This window comes from Aspergillus pseudonomiae, assembly GCF_009193645.1.
Source record: "Aspergillus pseudonomiae strain CBS 119388 unplaced genomic scaffold BDV37scaffold_2, whole genome shotgun sequence".
NCBI classification, from domain to species: Eukaryota; Fungi; Ascomycota; class Eurotiomycetes; order Eurotiales; family Aspergillaceae; genus Aspergillus; species Aspergillus pseudonomiae.
In genome coordinates, this window is record NW_022475994.1 from 914,324 (window position 1) to 934,165 (window position 19,842).

The 19,842-nt window shown below is 47.3% G+C and overlaps 6 protein-coding genes across 6 annotated transcripts; 4 read left to right on the forward strand and 2 right to left on the reverse strand.

Annotated features, from left to right (window-relative positions):
- Positions 1-2,095: 2,095 nt before the first annotated feature.
- Positions 2,096-5,168, forward strand: BDV37DRAFT_82602 (putative telomere silencing protein Zds1). Its single transcript, XM_032091291.1, has 3 exons — positions 2,096-2,219; positions 2,401-4,821; positions 4,873-5,168. Exons 1-3 carry the CDS (start codon positions 2,208-2,210, stop codon positions 5,083-5,085), a joined length of 2,646 nt encoding a protein of 881 aa, XP_031947051.1. The 5' UTR covers positions 2,096-2,207; the 3' UTR covers positions 5,086-5,168.
- Positions 5,169-5,348: 180 nt separating this feature from the next.
- Positions 5,349-6,602, forward strand: BDV37DRAFT_82527 (SNARE domain- containing protein). The gene is made up of 4 exons (XM_032091290.1): positions 5,349-5,843; positions 5,923-6,010; positions 6,098-6,206; positions 6,305-6,602. Exons 1-4 carry the CDS (start codon positions 5,612-5,614, stop codon positions 6,461-6,463), a joined length of 588 nt encoding a protein of 195 aa, XP_031947052.1. The 5' UTR covers positions 5,349-5,611; the 3' UTR covers positions 6,464-6,602.
- A 3,315-nt stretch (positions 6,603-9,917) lies between these two features.
- On the reverse strand, positions 9,918-10,696 carry BDV37DRAFT_236792 (uncharacterized protein). The gene is made up of 2 exons (XM_032080644.1): positions 10,672-10,696; positions 9,918-10,611 (listed from the first exon to the last, which is right to left on the reverse strand). Exon 2 carries the CDS (start codon positions 10,390-10,392, stop codon positions 10,219-10,221), a length of 174 nt encoding a protein of 57 aa, XP_031947053.1. The 5' UTR covers positions 10,393-10,611; positions 10,672-10,696; the 3' UTR covers positions 9,918-10,218.
- A 1,676-nt stretch (positions 10,697-12,372) lies between these two features.
- Positions 12,373-14,646, forward strand: BDV37DRAFT_292778 (arrestin family protein; the record flags this gene model as incomplete). Its single annotated transcript, XM_032089247.1, has 5 exons — positions 12,373-12,434; positions 12,519-12,662; positions 12,721-13,039; positions 13,099-13,527; positions 13,585-14,646. The coding sequence occupies 5 exons, from the start codon at positions 12,373-12,375 to the stop codon at positions 14,440-14,442; spliced, it is 1,812 nt and encodes a 603-aa protein (XP_031947054.1). The 3' UTR covers positions 14,443-14,646.
- A 1,498-nt stretch (positions 14,647-16,144) lies between these two features.
- On the forward strand, positions 16,145-17,805 carry BDV37DRAFT_82749 (PH domain protein). The gene has a single exon (XM_032091292.1). It carries the CDS (start codon positions 16,373-16,375, stop codon positions 17,573-17,575), a length of 1,203 nt encoding a protein of 400 aa, XP_031947055.1. The 5' UTR covers positions 16,145-16,372; the 3' UTR covers positions 17,576-17,805.
- Positions 17,806-19,224, reverse strand: BDV37DRAFT_82802 (uncharacterized protein). The gene is made up of 2 exons (XM_032091293.1): positions 18,759-19,224; positions 17,806-18,688 (listed from the first exon to the last, which is right to left on the reverse strand). The coding sequence occupies exons 1-2, from the start codon at positions 19,139-19,141 to the stop codon at positions 18,037-18,039; spliced, it is 1,035 nt and encodes a 344-aa protein (XP_031947056.1). The 5' UTR covers positions 19,142-19,224; the 3' UTR covers positions 17,806-18,036.
- Positions 19,225-19,842: the final 618 nt, after the last annotated feature.

The following is a 19,842-nucleotide window of genomic DNA, read 5'->3' on the forward strand; positions in this document are numbered from 1 at the left end:
ATGTTCCTTTTTTCTTTTCCGTGGTGTTGATAGTTTCCATTATTCTCGCGCATGCATTTCAAAGAAGGGTGGATTTGGTTTGGTTTTAGAATGAGAATTTCCCCTCTGCACTGTTTATGTCATTCATGGATTACATCATCTTGTTTCGGTTCTCCTTTTGATTCTCTCCTCTTCTCGCTTGTGAAAGTTAGCTGCGCAGTGTCCAGTTGATTGGCTTCCTTCAAAGGAAGGGATGAAACAAAGAAGGGACTGCCCACTTGTGACCATAGAGAGTCGTCACCGACAGGGCGAAAGTCCTCAGCGGACCTTTTGCGCAAAACGTGCGTGTATATTCCTAGGGATAGTTTAGACAGGTTAAGCGATATCGCATTCCAACCGTACCTCACGCCTATGTATTATCCACGGGGCAGGCCTGTCACCCATCAATCCCTCCGAAGTCATCAGACGCTATCAGCCAATGATAATCCTGGACTCGAAGCACGAGACCCGCCAAGTAATACTAGTAAAATGTAAAGAGGTGGCTAGTTAATGCTTTTCTCGGTTGTCAGAGGCCAACAAGGCTGAGAAAGGCATGGCAACATTCCCGATGATGGCTTGTTGGTGGACGGCTACGGAACTGTTCCCAGAGAACAAATGAGCTTTCAGGGCAATAAAATACTACTAGTGACTAGTAATTAGAGGTTTGCGAGCGCATAAATTTGATCAGGTGTCCAATCATTCTTGTCACGGAAACAGTGAGGTTCATTGATCTCCTTACATGGCAGGAGGAAACTGTTAGAAGAGAAATCTTCAATACATATATGTATGTATGTATGTATCATGGTAGTCCCGTATCAGAATATCAGAGGTGATCACGGTCGAAGATGAATGACATGTTCCTAGGAGAGCCAAGAGAAAATTTAAAAGAAGGAAATAAGGATATACTATCTAAGAGGAGGCAGACAGGAGACCTCACCACTAGTCAGCATGTCCGGAACCAACGAGGAATGAAGGTTCATGCTCATTAGCATACACATCGTTGTGGCTTGGCTGCGCGGGTGGACATCAGAGGTTGGATTAAGTTGCGGATTTTATATACTTTTGCTAGGGGACACGTGAGAGACGCTCCCACATCGAACGGATTTAACCAGAATTACTAAGAATGAACGGACGCAGCGAGAAAGATCAAACATCAGAATTCCATTCTCGAGAACAATAGTTTGAATCAAATTGAAAACAGATCCATTCGGAAATCGAATCCTATTACTAGTTATCAGGCACGGGGGACATGCTGATCAACGATCGCCTATCGGCCAGACAGGGCCACTCTGATCGTCCCATTGAAAACAGTGGAGCAAAGAAATGTGACTAAGCGCTGTGGTTGAAAGTCAAGGGTGTGATTATAATAAGAGATAATATACCTACTGACTCTCCCAATTCGACTTGATCAAATCAATAAATCTATTCTTTTTTGCACCTATAGACGAAAATCACCACGGTGTGACCTAGCTCAAACAGAAAGGCATAAGAAAAAAAAAAAAAAAAAAAAAAAGCAAATGACCTGCCCCCCTTCAAAAAAAAAAAAAAGATCTGAAGGGTATGAGGGTTAGTGTATAATATGGAGTAATAACCATTAAACCCCCGATCCCTGACTCTAAATCTGGACCGAACCGTTGTTCCTACACACAAACTAAGTGGAAGTGAAGCAACTGCAAGTCTGCTTTCCCTCGCCGCCCGCCAACCAGCCGTCCTAAGTCCAGCCAACCAACCAAACGGCTTTCTCCTTGAACAACCCCCCGAATTGTTAATTCCCATCCTCATCCACCATTTCCCCAAACCGATTACAGTTGATCCAACATTCACCACCAGAACTTTCTTCAGCCTCCTTCTTACGTCGGCTCGATACCCCCCTTCTTCTCTCCGACCTCCCTCAAACTCGCCTCTTTGTTCTAGAAACTCTGCGACAAGCCCCAAGGCCGCCGGATGCCTAACCCTTATCCGCATCTTCTTCACCCCCCGACACACTGTTACTCTCGGTCAACGCTTCTTCCCCGCTTCCATGATTCCATGAACACCCTTTTATTTTCAAGTTTCTCTCGCCCTGGTGGTACAGTGACCTCCTCTTCACGAGGCGAGTATCCTATCGCCCTTGGGTCCTCCGTCAATTTCGGGTCGTCTTCCTCCTAGGTTTCCGGTCAAACCGCTCCCATGCAGGTGCGTTAGTCGACATGACCCTTACCGTTCGCTAGCCTTTTTTTTCCACCCCCGAAAGAAATCCACCCAACCACTCTTTTCGTCCTTGCCATAGATTTGTGTCTAAAGGCAAGGTTGTATGGCTGATCTTGGGTTGTCAGGCAATCCAGAACCTTGCGGGTTGCATATGAGAGCTCTACCTGAACTAACTTATTTTTGACCATGTAGGCTACACCGAGTCCCTCAGAGGCTGGCGGAGGATACGCAACGCGGAGAGGCCATGCGTCCCACCTGTCGATTAGTGACCCGAGTCACCATGTCACGGAGGCCATTGGTCATATGTACGACGATGATTACGACAAAAGGAACTCCCAGCGCCTCAGCTATATTTCCTCACCTTTGAGCGAATCGATCTCAATAATTCCCCCGAATCTTGCCGGCGCTGCATCCCCTACCTCACCGCAGTCGATACAATTGCAGAACCATTTAAATGCAGTCAACAATCATCATCCCGTGAACGGACAGTCCCGGCCGCCCACTGATGGGGCCACTTCTTTGAATAGGGAAAGTAGCAGTCCGGGATCACCTACCTCAACCACATCTCCTGGATCAACAGACACCGCCACCACATCTTTCCCCCTCAACGATATCGACTACGAGTCTGACCCTGCTGCTGTGGCCCAAGAACTTAACAATCTAGCCGCCATCCGACGAATGTCCATGGATGTAGCTGCCACGGGCGACCCCGACCTTCCGAGCTTCAACTCCGATTTCTCCGTACCACCCTCCCCCTCCGCCGACGAAAATGACGCTGCTCGATTATTTTGGGTTCCTGCACGCCTGCATCCGGAATTAGCCCCCAAGGAGTTCAAATCATTCCTCGAAAGTAAGACGGAACAAATAAAGCGGAGATCTGGCGACTTTAACTCCCTAGGGCCGGAACGCCAAGGGTCAACCGGAGGTCTTAGGCGGAAAAAGTCTATGTTGTCTAGACAAATTGACAATTCACATGGCTATACAGATGGCGCAGAACGGTTAGAGCGAAAACGATCTCAGTCGAGAAGGGATCCTCTGACCCCTAATCTACAAGAATTGGAGACCTTGGTAGATAACTCTAAGCCGCGAAGTACGAGTCCTGTTACATTGTTAAATGAAATTCAGAACCTCGGAATCACGGCAGACGAAGACAGGCCAATCCTTCCACCTGCGCCCCTGGGTCACAGTCTTAGACGATCCACGAGGACGCAATACAGAAAGGCGGGAAGTTTGAAGAAGGGTGAAAAGCTCCCCTATTCCAAGCGATTCGCAAAAACCTCCGATGTGAAGGAGGGCGCCTCATCAACTGCCAATTCCTTTGGTGAGCAGGCGACCTCTGGTCTCGCTCGAGTGTCAACCGATCCCACTCCCAGCATAACCCGAAATCAGGCCTCGGGGATACCAGCTCAGTCCGCAGCGTCACCGTCTAACGAAACAACCAGCTCCGCGCTTGAATCTGTCTCGGACCAGCTGCAGTCTGGAAACGACCGGCCAAGTGAGCCCTCAATGGTGGAATCCGGGGGCAAGACAAATACATCCTCCCAGACACGTCAGTGGCACTCGCGCCTCAGCTCAAACGGGCGGTCAACTTTGAACATTCCACCTACAGAACAAAAAATTCCAGAAATCATCGAAACTCCTCCGCCGGAAACTAGCGCAGCACCTACGACCCCTACCTTACTGCCAAGTGCCACTTCTGGGCGCGGATTAACTCAGGACTCCCCATCATCCTCGGCTTCGCCCGCGAAGGGATCAGGTAATTACGATCAAAGTTCAAGCAAATGGTCACTACACAACCGCATGCATAGCAGGGACAGCGCGAGTACCCTTAGTGACTTCGCCAACAGTCCTCAGGCTCTACCGGGCAATAGCACCCGGACAGATAGTCTTTCGTTTATTCCTACCTTGTCAGAGGAGCGCAAGCCGGAACCGAAGAAATCGAAGGACAAGAAGGAGTCAGAAGGTACCCGCAAGTCGAGCTGGCACTGGCTGTTAGGCAGCGAGGAAAAAGATAAGGACAAGGATAAAGAAAAGAAAAAGGACAAGGAGAGCGATGCTAAGAAGATAAAAGCCAAACTGGTTGATAAAGTCCATGAAACAGCAAATGCTCTCCCGTCTTCTAACGATTCAGGGCAACGTGGACGTGAAAGCCTTGTATTGGACCGGCTCGACCCTAAATTGGAAGAGGAACGTCGAAAGGACCATGTTAGAAGGACCTCGGGAGAGTCGAAGAAAGAGAAGGAGTCCGGCTTGTTCTCTTCATTATTTGGAGGTGGCAAGAAAAAGAGCAGCACTGATAGCAATCATAAGAAAAGCTCATCTCGGACCTTGTCTCCTGACCCGCCACCACGGGAACTTCGACCTGATGTTGATTATCCTTGGACCCGTTTCACCATTCTGGAAGAGCGAGCTATTTACAGAATGGCCCACATCAAGCTTGCGAATCCCCGACGCGCGTTGTACTCCCAAGTTCTGCTCAGCAACTTCATGTATTCGTACTTGGCCAAGGTACAACAAATGCATCCTCTAATGCTCGCTTCGTCAGCATCGCAGAGACATCAGAAGACAAGGGACCAACAGGACGATTATTCCGGATATCAGCAATACCAAGAGGTTAGTGTTATGTACTCTCTATAGCCATGCAGCCATTAACCTCATGTATAGGCCCAGATGCAGCACTACAGCGATAGTTCCTACGATGATCCCCAAATGTATGAATATGGTGATGACTCCCATGATGCTTATCGACAGCATACACGTGGTAGCAAAAATGGCTATGAAAACGGGCATGCCTACGGTCCCGGACATTATCAGTATGGAAACTCGACATTCGGTGATGATGTCCAGCTAGATGATGACGATGATGATATGTGGTGACAGGAAAGAGGAGTATCCTGTCCTTTTTCTTATTTCTCCTGCAGCACATTTAAATACCCCTGCTTTGTCGGCCCCCGTCTCTCCACAGTATTTCATACTGATCACGCCTTCCTCATTGTCTCTTGTACATGCCTTCAAAGGATGACGAAGGCAGCAACCATCCTGCATGCCCAGTGACGGAATCATACGATTCCACCGCTGTCGGTGTACACACTTACATACTGTTCCGTTCCATCCCTATATAACACGCCTTGCACTTGGCGGTATCTTGTCATGCCAGATAGTGCTTGGCAAATCATGTTGCCTTGGATTGGCAATTTTTCCTTGATTTGTTTGCATAGCGTCTGGGGTTCTCAATTCATTCTCACTTCTGGTTGTTTTGACACCTCTATTATACATTTCTATCCTTTCAGTTCAGATGTTTCAATGGACCGACAGCTTATCATGCTGCATGTTCAAGGAGATTGTCCTTGTCCCCTTTGCAATGCCCGAGGACTGATTTACTCTTGGATTGGTACATGACGGCATGGCACATAGTAGATTTGGTGGTACTCCGCAAGTTAGAATGATGAAGACCAGGGTACTGTATAGAATATACTACGTATCTTATTTAGAACCTGAGTCCTGTCTTGTTAGTTTTCTCGGAGATATAGGCGTTGCGGAGATAATATCACGTGACAAAGGGCATCTAATCTCCCCACCAGCCTCACCATCATCGTTACTGGCCTGCTGTGGCTGTACTCAGTCCTCGCCTCAACGTATGTCAAACGACTCTCCATATTCCTCAACCTGTCCGAGTTCTTAGCGATACTAGCTCATTCAAATTTAATTCACTAGCCAACCGAGCAGTGACAGTACACATTCTGAACCTACAAGAAAGTGGAATCGTATCGGACAAGATGGGAGACGCCTACGAACGTGAGCAGTACGACACTCCTTTTCTTTCTACCATCTCAGGGGCATCCCAAGAAATGCAGCTGTAAGGACCAACCTACTCACAATTTACATACAGACAAAACAACGCCCTCCTGAACTCCCTGTCGTCGAAAGTTTCGGCTCTCAAATCCGTAACCATCGATATTCACGATAATGCTCGAGATCAAGACACTCTAGACCACTCGGTATGCCGCCACCCTACCAGATTCCAACTGATTTTCACATCCATCCTCGTCATCACTCAACACGACCAATACCCACAGTTAACTAACGCCGAATACAGAATCAGGTCTTCTCTTCCCTGTCAACGAGCCTGACAGGCAGCGCCAGCCGCTTGACCCGCATGGCACGTCAAGGCGATACCGTCGCCGTTTTGAAAGTAGCCGGAATCGTTATCGCTATCGGTTTGGCATTATGGGTGATACTGGGATGGATTTTCTGAGTCGATCGAGTCTATCCCCATCATCCCTGTCTTTCACCCATTTCGATACGCAATATAGTCCCTCGAAAATAATCACTATGCCGTGGATCATCTTGCTGGTTCGAAATTGATACCGCGTGCTTCGTGCCATTTATATCGTCGTCCTTTTAGAGCGTTGTGCTTGTTAACGCCTCTACGTTGTCTTCCTTCTTGAATTTCCAGGACTTTGCTCTTATTCTGCTGTGTTATACTCGTGATTCTAATATTTTGTTTTTGGGGTCGGTGGTGAGGTGTTCTTATGGCTGTCAAACTCGCCTTTACATATGCATCGTGTTGTCTTCTGCCGTGTGACCACTACTTCCATCATATACATATGATCAAACAGGAGCGAGGCAGGAATACTTGTGTTTCTCGATCACTATTTCATTACTTATGTATCTCTTACTTCAGTTCCACAGCATTGTCAATAAATGTATCAATACTTCTCTCGTTCCTCGATGTACGTCTCTAGAAAGCGGGGCTATGCTGTGTATCTACTATCCGGGATTGGCAGATGGAGGTGGAGAAAGGAAATGGGGTCACCAGATTTGATCAGTGGATACAGTAACCTCCTCGCAAGTAGATAGAGTCTAGTCTAGGCTGATTCAACGGTCTTGCATTTGATGGTGTAGATTTTAGCCTATACGGCAAATACCCTATTGGTTATGCTTCTTCGATTTTATCTCAAATCTACAGACAGATGGCGTGTGCGAGATTGATTAAGGGTTGGCACATACTAAGCTTCATAGTCCATGTTTCGAGGTATAACCCAATTGTGATGATCACCACTGCGGACTCCGGCGGCGACTTGGTTCTAAATACCTCACAATGAACCTGGGATTGGCATATACGTATAGAGAGCAATTTCATGATCCCGGTCACTATGAGATATTAATATGATGCTTTTGGTCGAATCTTGCAGCGTTGGTTTTCGGTGGCAAGGGCGGGAAGCAGTGGCTTGGGATATTGCGCGTTCAGTGCAGCAAGACGTTGTCACATTAGAGCGCTTGAGGGGGCCCATGGACCGAGATTGATATGGAAGGTATTTCAACAAGGTATTCTATATTTGACCTGTGACGTGGACATATTGTGTCTCAGCCACTAACGAAGAACTGGTCGCTTGGCGGTGCCATGAGCATTGATCCCGGAAAATTCTTATAATTGATCTTCAAGGTGATTACAACTATAGAAATTCCCGGCAAAATATAATTCCCTTGAGTTTCAAGTACTTAGTGTGGGATAGACAGTACGGCTGCCATGTCGGTTCTTGGCGTACGAGCTTAGGTTCTGTCAATGTGATTACTTTGACAATTTATCCTTTACTGAAGCTTGATTGTGGCCTTGAAAGACTTCCAGGTACATATAGTACGATGACGATGGTCATATACGTCCCCAAGAGACCTTGAAATTGCGCCTCGGCTTATTTCCATAGGGAGAAGATATGCATCTCTGTGACCATAGGGCTAAGCTTCCAGTCATCCTGATATTAGTTATTGAATACAGCCATGCCGTGCTTGAACGTTAAAATGTGGCGGCACTCATTATATGCGCACGCGGTATAGATAAGGGTAGAGAGATCTATGCATCGTGCGATTAATATTCTTGCTCTTATTGTTCGGGCAAAAAATCAAAGTTCGGGTAAAAGAATAAACGTGTGCCAACGTGTGCTAAGGGAAAATCATCATTGGCTTTGCTTCTCCTCGCCCGACGCCATGTCGCAATCGGCACCTAGTAGATAGGGGAAATTGCGCCATGGTCAAAGTTCCAATCATATTAGAGTACTTCGTTGGTAGGGGATATGGTTACCTGATTGATATTATTATCTCGGGTGGAACCATCGGCAACCGTCCACTGCGGAAACAAAGCCCCCATAGATAGCAGTAAACTTTTTCTAGCCTCAAGGTAGCGGTCAAAAATTTCCTCAACGGCAGCAAATGACGGGCAGACGGGCAGCTCCGAGAAAGTGGATATCAACATGGAGCCTATCTATATTCCTGTGCCTGGTAAATCTGCTTGGCAAGGGCGAGTCATGAATGCCGTTACTCTTTGTTTCATGATAGCGGTAGTGGGGTACCTAGTTCGTATGTCTTAAAGAAATTGACTGCAACGGTAGACATTTGTCTGAGCGATTTTCACCGGGCTCATTTTCCAATAGCTTTCCAGCTCTGTTCGTGAGTCAAAGTGGCGGCCCTGCGATGCAACACTCTTGATATCAGATTCGGGTTCTTTTTACGACTTGGCATGACTATGCCGGATAGAGACACCGAGTCGCCCAGGTTGTCCCAGAAAATTTGCTCGGCATGCCGATGGACTTCGCCTTGACGAAGCCGTCGGCATTGTGTACTCCGAAGATCTTCGTCGACCTATAGTAGTACAAATCATGAAACAAACTGTGGTGGCTACTTGGCTGCATTGTAACAACAACCCGAATGGCCATTTCCCCGTAATAAGTCCGATAGCGATGAGAAGAATTGCCACATGCCTGAGTTCGTAAGAAAAGAATAATTCATGTTACTGGTTGGGTTCTTTTTGCACATGCTTCCAAGAAAGAATTAGTCTCTAAGAGGTTCATGAGGGTAGTGACGCCAAACTTCAAGCTGCTCGCAAGCCATACCCTGATAGTCAGTACGCTGTGCCTTCCTGATTGAGAGAGTTATCTGTGACAATTTTTAGTGCGTGATTAGCGTTCTGATGCGACCCACACCACTAGCTTTGCTGGCTTAGACGATGTGATCACCGCTTAAATCTGCAAGTCGACCCTGGGAATTTCTCTGTTCTGGAACGTGGCTCACCGAATCTAATCCTGGACAGTACGTTGCCTGATGATCGACGACATGTTCACTTTGGGAAGGTGCAAACCTTTTGATAGCAGATCTCTTTGCCTGCCATCCTTGTGTAGGTGTGGAACACGAACAAGGATAACAAATTAATCAAAGAAATATTTTAAACTGGTAGACAGTCTCTTGCGACGTCAGCTCAACCGTGATATCATGGCTTGCGTCAAGACGATCCCTTTCGAGGGGTCTAGGCTATTGGGTAAGTGTTCGAAGAACAGCGGCCCGAGAGCTTCTTTTTTCGATCCGCGTCACCATTACGAGACCGTAATCAACATTACAAACGTGATGTGTTACCATTGTAGGAACCTGGAGAATAACTTTCGTTTTTAATGACTTTGTTGTTTTCCAGAGAATGTTGGCACCGAGGATCCGAGGTAGACATATTGGATGATGACGGGTTACAGTGGGTATTCGATTACCAGTAATTGTATTGAAGAATCGGGTTGCGCTGCCCATGGAAGTGCGAGATTTCCCGATCACATGCGAAAGGCCTCCCGAGACTGCCCGGCCTACCTTTTTGGCACCTATTCTTCAGTCGAATTTCAGTCCCCTGTAATATAAGGTTCACGTCACTTACTAGAGTACTAGTAGTAGTACTACTTGGTGTAGGTAATTACCTTATTTGTATTCTGCAGTTTTCAGAACTTCTTTATGAGTGGATGCGGAGGTTTCTGAATATCGCGCAATAGGCATGACACGTGGATCACAATACCTCCGTATCCTCCGTAGAACATACCTTCACAATACCTCCGTATGCTCCGTAGAACATGCTTTCACAAACAACTGTCATACTCGCACATGGTTTCTAACTTCCGGTGTCATGAGCTGTCTGTGATTATGCTGTACGAGGCATATGCACAGCCTCGGTGACACTGACACAGGCTACAGGGAATATTGAGTTTAATCGCCTCGTTCTACCTCGAACCCGACAATTATGACTGTGATGATGCTTGTGAATGAACATAATCCACGATTTATACAAATCATTACGTGAGCACCAACTTTGATTGTCCGAGACACTGTGTAATACAGAACTACTATTTTTGAAAAATCGATGATTCTAAGATTAATCATTGGATTTTCGAGAATGTGTCAAATTGAATGAGCTCTTTGTCAAGAAGATCCATGATGTGTCGACTGGCCTAGAATTCTCCTGGTGGAGCGACAAAACCCAAATGTAGTTGTACCAAGATAGGTTCTCATGTCCACAAATCTTGGTTCGAGCGAGCTGAGCTTAGCTTCCACTTTATGAGCTTCTTCCTGTGCTACAATGGAGAACAAAGCGTAAAGTTGGTATGTTTTACCTATCTATCTATTTATTTTTTTTTTGTTTATTTATCTAATTTGTCTCAGAAAAACAAAAAAAAAAAAAAAAAAAAAAAAAATTTTTTTAAAAAAAAAAAAAAAAAAAAAAAAAAAAAAAAAAAAAAAAAAAAAAAAAAAAAAAACCAAAGCCCTAATTTTTACCTTCAGTGCAGGATATATTTTCATAGTCTCTTATCGGTGTCGCCCGGAGTCACTGACAACTGTGCTATGGTCGGGTAGCGGAATATCAGGCCACCGCAAATCCGCAGTCGTAGCGTGTTCAAGTTTAATCGGATATCAATTTCCACATGAAGATTGCTCTGCAAAAGTACCTCATTTATAGAGTTTAGGCAGTGATGAGCAGATTGTCAAGTGGGTGTGATCACACATATGAGCGCCATGACGAATATCATCCCACTATAGCTCTGAAGCTGAAAAGGTAGTAGTCGTACTAGATTACTCGGCAGATGCTGTGTAGCACACACCCTGCATGCTGCATGCTACCCGCTGTAGGGGTGTGAATTCCTACTGCCGCTGATGATAGCCTGATGAAACTTATTGGTAATACTTGTATGTAGGTACCTGCGGGACATGGGAAATTAAATTAAAAAGCAAAATCATGCAAGCGCATCTCCGATTATTCCTCCTATAGTTGTTCCCGAAGGGTTTCCCTTGTGATACGTCGCCCACGCCGGCTAAGCCGACTGCCGCCCTACGGCCGATCTTACTAGCATGAGGATAACCTTCCGAGTCTTGGTACTAAAAGCCCGGCGATCCCAGAAAGTGCAAGAGTCATAATCTTTCATGCTAATGACTTGCAGGAGATAGGAGCACCAAAGACCATCTAAATAAATACCGCTGGCTATCTCGCCTAACTTCTAGTTTTTATCAGCCTTTACCTTGGAAAAAGCCTGTCCCGAACGTATCAGTCTCATACCATCCCTTACCAGGTATCAATGACAACTGGGATCCTGTGTCCACCACAAATTCTCCGGTATGTTTGGTGATGTAACGTATTTGCCTTACCGCCTGTCCGGGCTCCCTTGTTCCTGCCTTTAGTTCCTTCCAACTTATCTGCTATAACATACTGTCTCTATACTAGCAAACACTCTTTCATTTGGTCCCGCGCGATGCTTTAAATATATTCTCTTGATACAGACTGCCCTTCTCTTTCTATCTCTTACATAAATTTGATTGTCAATCATTTTATCCCAGTAAAAACTGACCGTCGTTGAATTCTAGCACACAATCTCCTCTCCATCTCTCATCTATCCTACTGTGCTCTTTCTATCTTTATAGCTTAGTCACCCCGGCTCAAAAGATCGCATCATCTCCCAACCTAAATACTCATTTCAGTCGCCACTCCGGGCCAAAAGAGGATACTCCGAAGCCCAATTTTTCGAGGGTGACGGAAACGGCTCCTGTGCCCCCCACTGTCGAACAATTTATCTCTTCTTGGTGGGACCCGTTGGTGACCCGGTTTGCCTGTAAATCTGGACAGTGACCGGCGATCAGTCGCAGGCTCCATACTAATTGCACCAAAAGAAAAACTTTCTGTTATCTTGTGTCATAGTTTTTTCTTTTTTTTTTTTTTTTTTAACCAACCGGCTCCCTGGGTGCTTTTCTTTTCAACCCTCCCAGGCTTCTTCTCCTTTTCTTATTTTTCAATCACCTGCATTTCGAGTTTCCTTTTGATTTTTTAACTCATCTCCTGGCAGCTGCTTATTCGCGGCTGTTAGTAGAAACGCCATGGCCCTAAGTTTTTTCAGTGGTGGGGGCAGTGCAAGTCATGCGAAGTACTTCGATATCCGGTGCGTTACATCCCGCCGCAGACGTTTCCGGAAACCCGAGTTCCATGTCGGAATTGACTAACACATCTCGTTTTCTTGCTACAGTCTTGATGAAGATTATATTGTTTTTCGCGGTGGAGAACAAGAGGCTGCCAGTGCACACTTGAGTGGAAAGCTTCTTCTTTGTTTATCAGAGCCGTTGTCGATAAAGCATATCCGGCTTCACCTCACTGGTATATCGCGAGTTTGGTACGTGGTGTTTTCCGGGTTCCTCGGGAGGATTCCGGTAACTGACCAATGCATTTAGCTGGCATCTGCCGTCTAGTTCTGCTGGTGGTGGTAGGAAATCGTGGAGAGAGCGCGTGATCTATGAAAAGACATGGAAATTCAGAGATCCAGGCAAAGGTAAAACGGAAATTTTGCCTGCTGACAACTATGAATATCCTTTCAATCTCGTCTTAGAGGGTAATATGCCCGAAAGTATCGAGGGTCTCAGCGATACCTATATCACCTACCGATTCAAAGCCGAAATAGGTCGCAAATATGCGAAGGATATTGTTGTCCGGAAGCCATTGCGTATCATTCGGACATTGGAACCTAGTGCTCTCGAGCTTTCTCATGCTATGGTGAGCGATGCTTCTCTCGCGCATCATCCTATATGGAATTGCTAACCTTCGTTTTCTAGTCGGTGGAGAATATTTGGCCCAACAAGATCGAGTACTCGATAAGCACACCAACAAAAGCGGTTATTTTTGGAACCAGCATCCGAATTGACTTCAAACTTATCCCACTACTCAAAGGCCTCTCAATCGGACAGATTGTCTCTCAACTTATCGAGAGCCATGATCTCACCCTCAACCCTGAAGATCCTGACACAGTTCGCAACACATACAAGAACACGCGAACTATCTTGAACGACGAGTTTGAGTTGGATCACGATAATGCCTTGGAAATTATCGATGAAGTAGCAGAGGGCTATCAATTCTCGCGTTATTTGGATCTCCCTAAAACTTTGACACGGTGTCTGCAAGATACAGATACGAAGGGTATCAAGGTCAGGCATAAGCTGAAGTTCCGCGTTCAATTGATGAATCCAGATGGTCACATTAGCGAGGTATGACATTCCCCCCCCTCATTCGCGATAATGACCGTTTCTGACTGTTTATTGCAGCTGCGTGCTACGCTTCCAGTCTCAATATTTATTTCTCCAAACCTTGCGATCGATGAGAACAATAACCTAATTGACCAGACTCCGCAATCCGCTCAACGGGCAATCAACGATATTGCTCAACAGGCACCCCCGTTGTACGGCGAGCATCAGTTTGACCAGTTGTATAGCGAGCTTGACCCTAATGGTTACCGTACCCCGGGACCTGGAAGTGGCCCCGGTACACCATTTGGCACTCTAAGTCGCAATCTCTCTGCTGAGAACCTCGCTTCTATGAATGCTTTGACGAACACCGACATCTCCGCTTCTGCGCTACACAGCCGTCTATCAAATCTCTCAAACCTCAATATCACTCGACCCCATCAGCCGTCGCCCACCGATCATGAGCCCCAGAACGACAGCGAACACCGGCGTCTAGGTGTTCCTGCAGATTACTTTGGACCATCATCAGGTTCTAACTCTCACAGCCCTTCGAGCCCGGTGCTCTCGCGACGACCCTCTGATGAAGTTGACCATGAGCATGTTCCATCTGGAATGGCCACGCCGTTCCATCCACAGTATGCGGAGGTGGAGACTTTGAGCCGTGTTCCCAGTTATTCGACAGCAGTCCGTACCACTGTCCGTCCCCATGATTCTGAGTTGCCAGATTATGATGCCGTCGTTGCGGAAGATATTCCCGTTCCGCCACCTCTCCAGTCACCCCAGCAAGCTCATATCCGAAACGTCGGGCGCGGACCTGGTCAACTTTTCTCTTCCCTGGAAATTCTTCATCATCGGTCGGGCCTTGGTCACTCTCGTTCCACGAGTCACGATGATGAGGACCGAAGACTGCGACTCGTTCAGGCCCGGGCCCGAGTCTAGATTCAGGATAGAGGCCACTCCACCTGCATAGCGGAGGGGAACTTGGAACTCTCCGGTCATGCGCATTCATGATGACTACGGTACTGTTGGCGCTGGACGCTGAGAGGTGCTATATTCAGAGACTCTCCTAATTTCACGATAGAAGAAAAGCATGTACCTCACTTCGTTTTGTATCTATATTAGATTGGGTGTTGGGTGCTCCTGGGTGTTTTGTCTTTATTATTCATATATCTATAGATGTGGGATGGTACGGATTTGTTCACTGGCGTTTATACTAGATCGATGGGTTGGGTTTACAGGGTATGGGACGGCGGCTCAGGCCGATGACAAGCATGAGTTATGGCGACTTTTTTCAAACACTTGATACTTATTATTTCCCTCTCGATATTTGCAGGATAGCATTAGAGTTATAACGGTACAATATATCCACCCTTTCGAACCTGAACACAGCTGAACTCAAGATTTACTGTATCCTGGAGAATATTTTTTTCCCCGATCATGTCATGCGTTGATTGGAGTGGAGACTCATGCAAAAGGTCCCAATAGCTCTTCAGCTCTCGCCACCGGACTGTGGCTGAGCATTGGCGCTTTGTCTGTTTCAGGATAGTTCGATCCATGAAGACCGTTCGAGCCACACTGTACACATCGGCGTCGTTCGAGTATCCGGATCTTAGGCAATTTCCATTTGTTGGATCTGCGTAGTTACCGTGTGATATAGTTTCCAATTGTGTGGACTGACTGTTCTTCCAGCCTGTATGGGCATACCCTAGACATTCGAGAGAGTATTATCATGATAGAAAGGGACGAGGAGATCAAGAGTTCTAATCGGGTCAATTGGGTCAAAACAAGGTAATTAGAATTTCAGGGAACCAAAAAAGCTCCCGTGATGTGACTTGTGTTCCTGGGATACGCAATCCCACCGCTTGGGCGGACTAGATTGTGAGAAGATTGAGCTGAGGGGTAAAAAACGCTAAGGAAGCGGTCGGTGACTTCATCGTTGGCAACCGTCGTTTTTCTTCCACCTAATAAGTCCTTGACATCCTCCCCCTTTCTTTTGTTCCTTCTCTTCCTTCTCCACGGGATATCCTGGCGACCCAAACCCGGTTTCACTCCAGTTCGATTCCCTGGACTTGGTAAGTGTTTAACATTTCAATCTCCCACTTTCTTCACTTGTGCGGATTATCCGTGACCCACTTCTCCCCCTCACGTTCACGAAATCGAAAATGGAGCCACTGACGAATAACGGTAACTATAGCCCCGACTTAATTCATTGGCGGTTTCCGGCTCCCTTCACAGCGATCGTTACTTCCATTATTTATCCGGGATTGTTCTGTCGCACAACTTCTGCAGACATCGCGCATCGCACATTCACCCCACCACCATGTCTACCCCAACCAGTCCCGTGGAGCAAAAGCTCCCTCACCGGTCGTCAACCCTCACGAGTTCCATTGCTCCGACCCGCCGAGCCTCCATGAGTGATGATGAGGCCATTCCGGATTCTGACAGCAGCGAGGTACACCTAGATATGCCTTACGGTCATTCTATCCGTGGACAATATTAACGTATAAGTTTTGGTAGACTACGAACCTGCTTAACGAGCGTTTGCGCGCTTTGAAGCATATGTGTGGTTATCTGGAGGACTATGTTACTGTGACTTCGAAGGTACAGAAGTCACATTCGAAGGACTATGAAAAAGTCCTCAAGGTGTGTAGGCGCCCTTTCAATCATTCATCGATCTACCTATACGTCCAGAGTAAGTTAACAGTGTTTGCCGCAATAGACCGTCAGTGAACCGCTGAAGGAAGGTCACCACTTTTCTCAAAACACTGGTGGAGTGGCTTCCATGTTTGAGAACATCCGCGCTAATACTCAGGTATAATCCGTTGCGCCTTTCCCAATTTTACTCTCATTTTTAATACATTGACAGGGAATGGTGAATATGTACCTCGAGACGGAGAAGAATCTGAAGGGGACTGTGTCTCCAACCTTGGAGCGCCTTCATAAGGAGATCAAGGCTAAGTCGAAGGAGCTTGCCGGCGGTGCTTCCAAGAGCGCAAAGGCTGTGGATAAGGCCCGAGGTGTCACCCAGAAGCATATTGAGCTCCTTGCCCACCACACCGCATCTATGGATGCTGCCGCAGGAAATAAGATTGAACAGCATCATGACCCTTACATCTTGCGCCGGGGTATCAACCATCGTCTCAACAAGCAAATTATCGAGGAGAACAACAACCGCAATGATATCATTGCTGTGCAGAATAACTTCCAGCAGTTCGAGGCGCATGTTCTGCAGACCGTTCAGGGGGCCGTGGAACAATTCGTCCAGATCATGTCTGGACAGCTCGAGAATCAGGGTACTATGTATCAGGATATGCTGGGTTCCGCTCAGAAAATCCCTCCTGACTTCGAGTGGCTCAACTTCATCACGAAGAATGACGATGTCCTTATCAACCCGGATGCCCCCCCGAGGACCCTCTCCAACATCACTTTTCCCAACATGGATCACCGTGCGACCAAGGCACTGATCGAAGGGTCTCTGGAACGCAAGTCCCGTGCCATGCTTAAGGGCTATAGCTCTGGCTACTACGTTGTCACTCCTGCGCGGTACCTCCATGAGTTCAAGGATGACGACGACCTCCGCCGCGATCCGGCTCCAGAGCTGTCTCTATACCTTCCCGACTGTGTGATTGGCGCGATCGACGGCGTCAAGTTTAGCGTGAAAGGCAAGGATGTCTCGGGCAGCAAAGTCGGCAACGCCTTCCACACCACCACTGAATTGAGCTTCAAAGCCCATACCGCCAACGACGCCGAGAAATGGTGGACTGTTATCAAGGATTGCACCCGTGGCCCGATGCATACCGCTGCCGCTGCCGCCGTTGCCGCCACATCCTCCCAGCCGGCAAGCCCTGCTGTCGCCCACCCCCCAGCTTACAGTGAGAAGGCAAATGAGGCAACAAGCCCCGCCGAGGCTACAGCTCCTCAAATTGCAACCCAGGCCGCGCAACCTGCTACGAGTGAGGCAACGGCTCCATCCCCAATCTCTCCCCCTGCAGTGTCTCGGACCGCTAGCACGGCCAGTGGACACTTCCATACTGCTCCGGGCGGAACCGCCACTACCGGCGACAAGGCCTAAGTCAGTCCATTACTTTTCTATATATAACTAAGTTGGACATTTTGTCTATAATGGTTGCTATAATATCTTTTCTTCTTGAAACAGAGATTCAGCGATATACCTTCTTTTCAAAACGCTATTGTTCTCCCGTTCTCTATTAATCACTTAGCAAATTGCTATAGGTTAGATACCTGTAAAAATTTTAATTTGTTCATAATAATCGATTGGTCGAACAATGCCTGCTGGGTCCACTAAGTCGAGTAATTCTCGGTACAATTTCTGCTCTGTCAAGACACAATCGGAACACGGCCTTAATAAATCACAAGATTGAATGAGAAGACGCTTCAAGACGGGAGTATCGATCAAACATGGAATCATAGGCTAAATAACAAGAAGCTCATAAGGCTCATGAAGAAAGGTAATATAGAACAATTTGAGAAAACTGAAGGTTACACGAAGAAAATAGCGATGGTGCCATAAGCCTAGAAGTCCTCGGGACTCTCAAGATCCTCCAGTTTCTGACTGAGGAATTTGCCTAACGCTGCAGATTTTGACTCTAGAGCGAGCAAAATAGACGGCGAGGATGAAAGGTTTAGACTTGCCAATCGTGCGAGGTCATTACTTCGGTCGATTTCATACTGCGTTTCAAGTTGCGCATCTGATTGCATGTTGGCCTCGCTGTGAGATCGGCTGATGCTATTGGGGGTTCCGTTGGTGGGAGTTTGGTTGGTGGAAGTACCATTGGCGCCTGTTCTAGGCTCATGCAGGGGAAACTCGTCCGCACTGGGGTTCATGGAGCCATTCTGCGCACCAGTTGAAGGGCCTGCCTCTCCTTCGGGCTCCAGTTGGGACGGTCCAACGGCGGCAAGGAGCACTTTATCCGCTATTCTGGTAACTACGGCGACAAGTTCGTCGAGTTCGAAGACGATAGACCCTACATCGCCGAGAGAGATAGATTGGGCTGTCACATATGATGATGGGTGACTGGCGGGATTTACACCCGTCAGGTTACCACTTGAGGCATTCTTTGCGTAGGCTGTGTAAGCGGCCCCGTATGTTGCGCTCAAGTTTCGCAGCTGCCGGGATGGAAGAGACGAGGCGTACGCAAATATGGCACCATTAGTACCAAATACTCTACATGGATGACGAGCCATTAGCACAATACGGGGGGGGGGGGGGGTAAAGTGATCACGATATGCCGTACAGAATCGTGGTGATTTCCGGGGGCGAGAGGTTATCCTCCAGCAAGTCGCTGAGGGCCTCCGCGTCGAGCATTTTGATATCGGGAAGACCGGGAATCATGGTGTCGTGGTCCTCACTGTTGGAGGTATCGTCTTCGGATTCTTCGTTTTCGAGGATCCAGTCGCGAGGCGGTGACCAAGAACAGTCCTCAGGAAAGAAGAAGCAGTTGTCTGAGTAATCACTGTCGTGGTGATCGTACTCGATCGGCTCGTCTGAGTACTCTAAGAGGTTTTGGGCGTACTTGACCGGGCTTTGTGCCCAATATGGACAGTGTTCTGCTTCGTAGAGAGCAGCTGATTCCTTAGAGGAATAACCAAATCGAACTGAAAGTTGATACTCAGCCATTTGCGCCTAGGGATAGCAGGACAAGTAGTGAAACCAAAAGCAGCTTAGAAGGGTCTAGAAGCGCAAGGGCATGGGGATGGCAATCTTTAAAATGTACGGGGAGTAAAGATAATTTTAGACGGTGTATAGTGCGCCACACGATTAGGGGCACAAAAGTGGTTAAGTTTCAGGAGAGGATGAAGCCAGGAAATGGACTGATGCCCCCATTCCATGACTCGACCCCAAGCCGCGCAACCCATTGCGGGCACAAGTTGATCAATATCGATCTCTGACAACGTGGGGAAAGTAAACCATGTGGGATGCAGGACGGGTTGGGTAGGCAAGGGAAAATGCGAGGTGCAGTTGGACAGGACCACAGAAAAAAGCAAGCAACGGAATTCACGCCAGTCGCGTGTGATCTAAGCCGACGAAGATCGTTCGGGGGGGGGGGGGGGGAAGTTTGAGGGAATCAACAAAGAACAGCGAACAAACCTTGATGGGGAAAGACTTCGACCAGCACTTGGACTAGGTATCGGAGGCTGCAATTTGGTCAATTTATGGCCGGCAAATGCGGCAGACTGGATCTAGATACCTTGACTGCTGAAAGTAAGGGGTAGGATGGTATGTATGTATACTACTAAGTACTACTAGTAGTAGCTGAAGAGCAAGCAAGAGGAATGAATGGATGAATGAACGCCCATGTCATCACCCGATTGGGCATT

Excerpts from the sequence above, each read along its gene's own strand:
- BDV37DRAFT_236792 (XM_032080644.1), bottom strand. The coding sequence starts at position 10,392 with ATGATTAATCTTAGAATCATCGATTTTTCAAAAATAGTAGTTCTGTAT.
- BDV37DRAFT_82749 (XM_032091292.1), top strand. The coding sequence starts at position 16,373 with ATGGTGAATATGTACCTCGAGACGGAGAAGAATCTGAAGGGGACTGTG.
- BDV37DRAFT_82802 (XM_032091293.1), bottom strand. The coding sequence starts at position 19,141 with ATGGCTGAGTATCAACTTTCAGTTCGATTTGGTTATTCCTCTAAGGAA. Across the intron at positions 18,689-18,758 it reads CCGGAAATCACCACGATTCT|AGTATTTGGTACTAATGGTG; the intron begins GTACGGCATATC and ends TCATCCATGTAG.
- BDV37DRAFT_82602 (XM_032091291.1), top strand. Across the intron at positions 4,822-4,872 it reads GATATCAGCAATACCAAGAG|GCCCAGATGCAGCACTACAG; the intron begins GTTAGTGTTATG and ends CCTCATGTATAG.
- BDV37DRAFT_82527 (XM_032091290.1), top strand. The coding sequence starts at position 5,612 with ATGGCACATAGTAGATTTGGTGGTACTCCGCAAGTTAGAATGATGAAG. Across the intron at positions 6,011-6,097 it reads GACGCCTACGAACGTGAGCA|ACAAAACAACGCCCTCCTGA; the intron begins GTACGACACTCC and ends ATTTACATACAG. Across the intron at positions 6,207-6,304 it reads AAGACACTCTAGACCACTCG|AATCAGGTCTTCTCTTCCCT; the intron begins GTATGCCGCCAC and ends CGCCGAATACAG.